General features: G+C 57.0%; 5 protein-coding genes across 5 annotated transcripts in view; 3 read left to right on the top strand and 2 right to left on the bottom strand.

The window, feature by feature from the left end:
- Window positions 1-403: 403 nt before the first annotated feature.
- On the top strand, window positions 404-848 carry CHGG_07053 (uncharacterized protein; the record flags this gene model as incomplete). Its single annotated transcript, XM_001224708.1, has 2 exons — window positions 404-488; window positions 538-848. The coding sequence occupies 2 exons, from the start codon at window positions 404-406 to the stop codon at window positions 846-848; spliced, it is 396 nt and encodes a 131-aa protein (XP_001224709.1).
- Window positions 849-1161: 313 nt separating this feature from the next.
- On the top strand, window positions 1162-2046 carry CHGG_07054 (uncharacterized protein; the record flags this gene model as incomplete). The annotated part of the gene is made up of 2 exons (XM_001224709.1): window positions 1162-1491; window positions 2008-2046. The coding sequence occupies 2 exons, from the start codon at window positions 1162-1164 to the stop codon at window positions 2044-2046; spliced, it is 369 nt and encodes a 122-aa protein (XP_001224710.1).
- Window positions 2047-2203: 157 nt separating this feature from the next.
- Window positions 2204-3643, bottom strand: CHGG_07055 (uncharacterized protein; the record flags this gene model as incomplete). The annotated part of the gene is made up of 3 exons (XM_001224710.1): window positions 2204-2705; window positions 2850-3081; window positions 3220-3643. The coding sequence occupies 3 exons, from the start codon at window positions 3641-3643 to the stop codon at window positions 2204-2206; spliced, it is 1158 nt and encodes a 385-aa protein (XP_001224711.1).
- A 1864-nt stretch (window positions 3644-5507) lies between these two features.
- Window positions 5508-8265, top strand: CHGG_07056 (uncharacterized protein; the record flags this gene model as incomplete). Its single annotated transcript, XM_001224711.1, has 3 exons — window positions 5508-5761; window positions 5821-6715; window positions 6766-8265. 3 exons carry the CDS (start codon window positions 5508-5510, stop codon window positions 8263-8265), a joined length of 2649 nt encoding a protein of 882 aa, XP_001224712.1.
- A 239-nt stretch (window positions 8266-8504) lies between these two features.
- The window catches only part of CHGG_07057 (uncharacterized protein), a gene marked incomplete at both ends in the record, with an annotated part of 1191 nt that continues 688 nt past the window's right edge, over window positions 8505-9007 (bottom strand). The window contains one exon of the mRNA XM_001224712.1: window positions 8505-8901. Coding sequence (XP_001224713.1) covers window positions 8505-8901 — 397 coding nt within the window. The remainder of the gene's footprint in view (window positions 8902-9007) is intronic.

Below are 9007 nucleotides of genomic sequence, written 5' to 3' on the forward strand. Positions count from 1 at the left end.
ACGCCGGGCTCTACGCCACCGTCCTCGACAACGTGCTCTCGCCCTCGGAATGCGCCACGCTGCTCGCCCTCGCCGAGGCCAGCGTGCCGGCGCGGGGCCAGCCCGGTGTGGAGCTGCGGAACGGCGACGACGATCCGTGAGGGCCGGCGCTGGCGAATGTCGGGGGCGGGTTTGAGCTGCTGCAGGAGGGGTATCGGAATGGGGATCGGATTGTGTGGGATTGTCAGGAGGCGGTGGACCGCGTGTGGAGGCGGTGTTTGGGGGGGGAGCCCCTGCCGGAGAGGTTTGAGAGCGCCGGCGCCGAGGAGAAGGATTTGCTGGGGCCGGTGAGGGAGGGGTCCAGGTGGGAGGGGGGGAGGTCGCGTGTTTTTGACGAAGAATGAGAGGATGCGGTTTTTGAGGTATGGGGAGGGGGGGTTTTTTAAGCGTAAGTGCTTTCTTTTGTGTTTGGTGGTGGTGGGGGGAGGAGGTTTCCTTGCCTTCCGGGGGTATGTGAGCATGGTTGAGTGGAGTAACTGACTAATTGTGGTGATATAGCACACTGCGACGCGCCGTATTCTGATGTCAGTGATCCGGCGAGGACAATCCGGACCATGTTCACCATCCACCTGTACCTGAATGATTCCAAGGCCGAGGTGGAAGGGGCGGATTTGGTGGGGGGTGCCACGACGTTCTTTTCGAATGATGAAAAGAGGAGAATCGACGTCAACCCAAAAGCTGGGCGGGTTCTCATCTTTCAGCACAGGAGGCTGCTGCACTCGGGGGATGATGTGCTGGCTGGGATCAAGTACACCATGCGGACCGACATTATGTACGAGTTCAAGTACGCCGACTTTTCGGACGAGTAAAGGGAAAGGCAACGGGAGGAGATGTGAGCACATATGTAGTTCGAAGAACATATACAACGGAATCACACAACCAATTCTTCGCATGCACTTAACGTCACCCCTATCATGCATGGTACCGTACCCTTGCCAAGCTGCAGGTGGAGCTCCAACCTCCATGAAACCATTCCATAACCAACCCCGCCTCGGCATCGACATTGACCTAACATCTCACCTCGACATCTTCACGTTATACCTTCCACCGCCCACCACAACACACCACAACACCCTGCCAATCAACACACCACACCACACAAACCCACAACCCCCAACAACAATGCCCCTCCCCGATTTCACCTCCCCCACCACCTTCCCCCCCTTCACCTCCATCCCCACAACCACCACGCCATCCAATTCAGACCAACAACAACAACAAGAACCCTACTACCTCCTCGCGCAAATCCACCAAAACATGACCCTCACCAAACCCACCCTAGTCTGCACCGACGCCACCAACACCTCCTTCGCCGTGGTCTTCGGCTCGCGCCCCGCCTCCGGGCCCGACACCCTCGACCTGTCCCGACTGGGCTACCGCCGCGGCGCGACGCTGGCTCTGCCCGGCGCGAGGCGCACGCCGCCGAAGGAGGGGGATGGAAGTCGGGGGTTTGTGAGTATCGGGCGGGAGGAGGAGGGCGGGGTGGGGGTGGTGCCGACGGGGGTGGGAAGGGGGAAGGAAGGTGGGGAGGGGGGGATGGACATGGCGGCGGGGGGGGACGGAGAGGGGTGGAGAGGGTTGTTAGGGTGGGAGGTTGGTTGAGGGGGAGGGATGGGGAAAGGAGGGGGAGGGGGTGTGAGAGTTGTGGTGGGGAGAGGAGAAAGGATGGGAGTGGGGGGGCGTTGATGAAGTGTACTGGGTGTGGGGGAGGTTGAGTATTGTTGCAAGGTGAGTCATGTCTTATTCTGCTCGGTTGGGGTTTAACGTAGCGGAGGGCGTGTTACCTGACCTTTCGATGCGTAGGAGTGCCAAACCGAGGGATGGAATGAAGGGGGGCATAAAACGGACTGCAAGGTCATTAAAGCTATTCGCGCCATTTGGCCATGACAGCAGCCATGAAACAGCACCGGCTTGGTGAAGCCCGCGGAGGTGTACAGTACGATCCAAAAACAACACAACACCATCCAGACCACGGAGGTCACTCTCATGAAAGGGCTCGCAACATGAGAATTAAACCGCCAGGAGACGTTAAACCCAAAACTGTATTTTTAAGGATATCCACGTGTCATCCCAACGCCAGGCCCAAAACAAAGAAACACAGTTTTTCAACCACGGTGCCACCGGATACCAGATCCCCACAACCCATCCCTCACCACCTTCACAATCAGACCCCCGTGCTCATCCACCCAAACGTGCCCATCGCCGACACAATAACCAGAATCGTCAAGATACTCGCCCCCGCCTTATCCCCCGCCGTGATGGGACGCAAATCACCCTTCTTATTATTCCTATCCGAGTGCGTGCCCGCCTCCGGGTCGCCCTGGCTCGTCCCGCCCGTCATATTCGTCACGGGCGGCGGGCTCTGCGCAATCAGCAGCGACGACACGGCCCCTAGGACATTCATCTGCTGGCCCGCGCCGTGGCTGCCGTCGTAGGCTTTGGTGTTCCACTTGAAGCCGCAGGTGCGGCCGTTGGCCTCGCCCGTGCAGGTGGACACGGCGGCCTCGGTCGATTTTTTGAGGACGGGCAGTATCTTGTCCGCGAGGAAGGGCGCCACCTGCGTCGCCACCGCCATCCAACGGTTGCAGGTAGCCCTTGTAGCTTGAGCATGTCCGCCGTGCACGACATGTGCTCCTTCGTCTACGCGATCTCGTACGCGATGTCGTCTGGGAAGAAGGTCTTAATGGTCGCGTCGGTTAGGCTTTCCAGGCGCTGTTTCCATTTCTCGCTGCCGTTGGTCTGCGGGGGTTGGTGTTAGCTGCGGGCTGGGTATGCATATGCAGGACGGATCAAAGCTTACGTAGTTGTACATGTATGCGGCTCCCTCGAGGTAGACGGCGTTATTGTACGAGAACTGAGCGCGGTTGATGTCGGTGCAGTTGGTTTGGACGTGAGCACCGTCATAAATGTTGTACTCGTCGTCCATGAGTTTGACCCCCTTTACCCAGTCCCATGTCTTCTCTGCCCAGTCGGCGTATGATTGGTTTCCGGTATAACGGGCGAGTCTTGCGCCGAGGTTGAAGAAGCAGCCGTTCGCGATGCCTACTAGTGTTAGGTTTGGTTTGTGAGCGCTGATAGGGGGGCACCTCACTGTTCTTGTAATCGTATCCGTTGTTCGAGAGATAAATCTGCCACCTCAACCCGCCGTTGCTACCCGACTCAGATCAGTTACGGCTCTACCAGAATAGCCGAAGTAGGGCAAAACTAGGGTGGGCTCGACATACCAAGTGTCGTCGTGCTGGTCGGGGGTGGATTGGGTATAGAAGACAGCCTGGGCGAGTGCCAGCCACTGCGGCTGGTCTTTCGGCGGGTTGGGAAAGTTGTTTTCGGCGGCCAGCATGGCTGACATACCCCAGAAGGCCTGGTCATCATTGCCGAGCGAGGCTGTGACGTTGGGTGGCTTGAAGTCTCGGTTTGGCCCGACCTGCCAAAGCAGGGACTTTGTGATTTCGTCATTGTATGTCGAGTCGCCCGTCAACTTCCAGTAGTCGATCAAGGTCCCCCACATGGCGCCGCTCTCCCACCAGTAGTAATCACCGGCCGGAGGAGGGCCTGGCAGGATTCCCGGCGTTTGTCCCGACTCATTGCCCTTGTAGTACTGCATCATGTCCCAGGCGACGTCCGAAGCTGTCTTCTTTATATCGGCTGTCCGTTGCTTGTCAGTTTCTGCCCGACGTTGTCGCTGAGGAGCGATGGCGACAAACCGTTAGACGCGATGCTGTATGCAGCGTTCGCAGCGCCGGCGCCAGCCAGGGCGGCCGTCACAAAACGAGCTAAAATCATATTTGGATATGGAGGTATCTGGGTACCTAGGTACTAAGCGAGTGACTAAGTGAGAAGCGCAAAGCGCGGAAAGGTAGTAAAAATGTAGGTTCTCCCAAAGTGACGACAAAGCTACAATGATGAAAGGAAAGAGGAGGTGTGGTATCAGAGTTGGTTTGGGATGTGGTGGTTTACGAATTGTACAGATTAGGGAGAAGACAAAACTTGGAATTGGGGTTGCCGTGGGTCCGGTGTGGGTGCTAACGGGGGGTTGAAAACGTGAACCCATTCTCCTCTTGCGGCTGTGTTCGTTCCGGAGGTACAAGATAAACAATAGTCTCTTGGTGGGAACACAGTGAGGTGTTTAACAGCACGTTGTTTCAGTGTGGGTCGTCCCGATTCTTTGTGGAACGATAGTCGGCTGGCAAACCGGTCTCTCGGACAGATGCATGGGAGGGAACGCGTCGTCGCCGGCTGATCAGTGGGGACAGATTTGGGGGGAAGGGGCCAGGTGATGGAGCTCGGAGGGCTATCCGAACTGCTAGTGCCAATACGCCCCGTGCTGTAATCATTAACAAATACCATATTATTGTCCTGCGCTCAAATTATCCAACTCGCAGCTGACGTGACCTAACGTCCATGCGTTGAATCGGGGAAACAGATCGCTTGGCTTTCCTGGGCATCTGAAGCTTGTTTTGGCCAGCCTGAGCCAATCTCCACCACTGCGACGAATTGCAGGGCTGTGATGGCCTGCCGGCGCATCTTGGCGGATGAACAAGCATTGCCAAGCCGGCAGATCCTTGCGAAGCCTGTACAAAGCTGACATGGAGGCTCCCACACTCTTCGTGCTTGTCTGCGCAGAGTTTTGGCATCCAAGTTATTGGGTATCGTGTCCGCATCCTGAAAATTAGGATGCAGGTCCTGACCCGCCCGTCTTACCGTTCCTGACACTAAATTTGTTTCTGTGACCCGAGTGTTCGACATCTTTGCTGGGCATGGAAAGCCAGAAGGCAATTGTTTTGTGGCTAAGAAGAAGGCTGAGACGAAGACCCCTTCAATCCAAGAGTTTGAAAACATACGAATAAGTGCTAGCAAAGACTGATACCATTTTTTTTTCTAAAAAAAAAAAAAAGAAAACACCGAAAGACCGAACGGAGATCGGGACATAAAGTGCCAAGAGATCTGGCTCCCGTCCGGAGCGGGTCAACCCCCCGCAGTTCTTGGCTTCGGGCACCAATCTCGCCAGCTCTCTCATCCATGAATCCAGTTCTCCATGAATACTGTAGTTTCGCATGGAGCTATATCGGAACCGCGCAGGTGCCTATGTGTATCCATGTGGTCATTGTGTAAAATAGTTACCAGTTACAGAGGGCTTTGTTTCTGGGTATATTCAGCATCTAATACCCTATGGCATACTTCTTGTCGCGTCTTGCGGAATGCGACATCGCTATGCCGTTGCACTAAAAGGTACGACCCAGGAGAGCTACCTACACAGTGCATGCATCCCTACCTTACGAGGCGAGATGGTCGAGCCCAAGGTGATGATCATCACATCATTGCGTCTTGGCGACAGGAGCTTCCTGATACCAGGATGACATACGCAATAACATGACCCCTCATCTGTACAACCTCGATTCTTAGCATCACAACCCCTCTGCAGTACCTAGCCATCGATCATCAGGGCAATTTCCTGAGTGTTTCCAAGCATGGCCTCGTGGGTTGGCATGCGCGCAACGGCCACGCCGTCCCAGGTGGACGCCGTTGCTCGCGCCATTCGCAACACCCCGATCATCGACCATCACGCCCACCCGCTCCTCAAGCCGGAAGCTCTTAGCAAAAAGCCCTTGCTAGCCATCACCACCGGAGCGACCGGCAATGCAATCGATTCGGCTACTACTTCGCTGCCCCATCTTCGCGCCGTCCGTCAGCTAGCTTCCGTTTTGGGTTGTGGCTACACTTGGTACGAGCAACGGTGATGGCTCTTGAGCTCCGAGAGGAGAAAACTAATAAAACACCTAGGGAGTCAGTTGTGGCCGCCATCGAGGAGAAGCGCTTGGATTGCCTCGAGGACTGGACGGCTGACTGCCTGTTCGGCATTGAAACCATTCTCGTCGACGACGGTCTAGATACGGAGGACGACGCCCATGCATACTCGTGGCATGACGACTACACGCGGAGCAAGTGCAAGCGCATCGTGCGCATCGAGACAATCGCTGCCGATATTATTCGCCGTATCGGAAGTGCATGCGAGAAATCTGCTCAGACCGATGACGTCTTCGACGATGCTTTTGATGAATGGGTACAGGAGTTCGACGCCCAAATCGTGTCCGCCCTCGAGGACCCTGACGTGGTTGGCTTCAAATCAGTCATCTGCTACCGTACCGGGCTGGACATCACGAACGAGTTCAACGAGATGCAAGAGACACCGGCGCGCGAGGATTTCAAGCAGCTCATCGCCAATTATGCGCTTCTGAACTTTGAGAGGCTACAGACCAAGAGCCTGAACGACTTGGTGGTGCACCGCACAGCCCAGCTGATCCAAGACAGTCCTGCCAGACAGAAGAAGCCAATCCAGTTCCATACCGGCCTCGGTGACAACGACCTCGCCTTATCCAAGTCCTCGCCATCCTTCCTTCAAGACTTTATCCGCTTGTACCCCACCGTCCCCATTGTACTTCTCCACGCCGGCTACCCCTTCACGCGCGAGATGGGATACCTAGCAACCGTCTACGAGAATGTATACGCTGATATCGGCGAGGTGTTCCCATTCGTGAGCCAGGATGGTCAAGAACGGGTTTTGCGGCAGATATTGGAGCTGTGCCCGTGGTCCAAGATCCTTTGGAGCACCGATGGGCACTTGTTTCCAGAGAGATACCTACTAGCTGTCATCCAGATGCGGGAAATGTTCGAGGCGGTGGGTTCCTCTCAATCAATTGCCCATGAATTGATGCCTGACATTTCCAGGTCTTATGCGGCTACGTCCGCAACGGCCACATCGGTTGGAGGGCTGCTGTCGACCTTGTGCGAGATGTCCTCTTCAAGAATGCCAACAAACTCTATCATCTAGAACTTGACTTTTCCGAAGTGGAAGAAGAGAGCGCTCTCGCACAGGGTGGATATCAAGGCGACGCCGAGCTTCTTCGGGCCTTCTTGAAAGACCAGCCGGCCCCTGATTTTGTCCGGATATGCTGGGTCGACTTCACTGCGTCACATCGAATGCGCATGGTCCCCTTTAGGAAGTTCACATCTCTCCTTAACGAGGGCAATTCAACGGATATTGGTATTACCGCCGCTGTATTCAGCTTACTTCAGAACGACACCATGATACCTGGCGCGTCTCCAACTGGCGAATACCGCCTGCATCCGGACTTTTCCTCCCTCAAGAGGGGACCGATCGAAGGGCACATTAGTCTACACGGCGAGTTCCGCCAGAAATCCGGCGCGCGGGTGCCCACCTGCCCTCGCTCGGTCCTCCAACGGGCCGTCGAATACGGCGCCGAGAACCACCTCTCTTTCCTAATCGGCTTCGAGATCGAGTTCGTCCTTCTCGAGCGCGTCGAGCAGAAAACCAACAACACCTCCCGCTACTCAGCCCTCACCACCGACGGGCACGCCTGGTCCGTCAGCCGGTCCCTCGCCAACCCCAAAGTCGCCACCCTCCTCCGCGACATGGTCGCCGCCCTCGCCGACATGGGCATCTACGTCGAACAGCTCCACGCAGAGAGCGCCACGGGCCAATTCGAGCTCATCCTCCCCCCTTACGCACCCGTCGAAGCCGCCGACACGCTCCTGCACACCCGCGACGTCATGTCGGCGCTCGCCGCCGCGGCCGGCTTCAAAATGACCCTCCACCCCAAGCCGATCCCCCACGCGTGCGGCACGGCCTCGCACATGCACTTGTCCCTCCTCTCCCCCAACGGCGGCAGCGACAAGCCCGACGTCTACCACCCCTTCTACGCGGGCATCCTCAAGCACCTGCGCGCCGTGCTGGCCTTCGCCTACACCAACCCGGCCAGCTACGAACGCGTGTCGGACGGCGTCTGGGCGGGCGGGCGCTGGGTCGCCTGGGGCACGCAGAACCGCGAGACGCCCCTGCGCCGCATCGAGGGCTCGCATTGGGAGATCAAGTGTCTGGATGGGCTGGCGAACCCCTACCTGGCGGTGGCGGCCGTGCTGTTTGCGGGTGTGAGGGGCGTGGTGGATCGCGAGGTGCTGGTGTGGGGGGATTGTGAGATTGATCCGGCTAAGATGACGGCGAATGATCGGAAGGAGTTGAATGTGAATCAGATGCTGCCAGGGAGTGTGGAGGAGGGGCTGTCGGAGCTGGAGAAGGATGTGGAGTTGTGCGAGATGATGGGGCCGGAGCTGGTGGAAGGATATGTGGCGCTGAAGGAATGTGAGCTGGAGCTTTTGGGGAAGATGGGCGATGAGGAGCGCAGGCAGTGGTTGATGGAGCGGTATTGATCGTTGTTGTGGCTGTTACTGTTTCTTTTTCCCCTGGGTTTGGAAAAATGGTTGATGCAAAATGGTTGTTGGCATCTCGCGTGGGCTGGAGTTACTCGCAAAAGATCATCATGTTGCGCCGATACTAACAATGCAAAGGTGTTATATAACATAATCCAAAACGCAGTTTGAATACTCTTATCTATACCGCCTCCCAACCCTTCCCCGTCCCAGAAGCCCAGCCCAGCCCTACCCTACCTCTACTCCTCAGAATGGTCCCCCTTCCGCCCCAGCATCCCCTCGCTATGCCCCCTCCGGCGCCGGCCCAGTACCTCCTTCGCCCAGTCCGTCATCCGGTATCCCCAGTGGCCAGCCACCAACACACCACTAACCACATTCACCACCTTGATCAAAAACACAAAGAAGCTATCCCGCGTCTCCACGATGCTCAGCAGGATGGGCTCGATGTCGTACTTGACAAAGATGCCGGGGACCATGTTCTCGGCGACGGCGCCGCTCTGCTCGGTGACGGCGTACTGGTTGGTGAAGAGCGCCGACGACCCGCGGTCGCCCGGGTGACCCACGCTGTACGTCGTCGGCACCACCGACAGGTAGTACTGGAACTTGTGGAAGTGGCCGGGCGCCGTGTTGACCGTGCTGTCGAGCGGGTTGACGAGGGACGGGAGGAAGGGCCCGAAGGAGAGCTCCGAGATGATGTGCGAGAAGTTGAATGCTGCGGGGGGTGGAGTGGGTTAGTGCGTGT

The sequence above is a fragment of the Chaetomium globosum genome, genomic scaffold (assembly GCF_000143365.1).
Source record: "Chaetomium globosum CBS 148.51 scaffold_5 genomic scaffold, whole genome shotgun sequence".
In the NCBI taxonomy this organism is placed as follows: Eukaryota; Fungi; Ascomycota; class Sordariomycetes; order Sordariales; family Chaetomiaceae; genus Chaetomium; species Chaetomium globosum.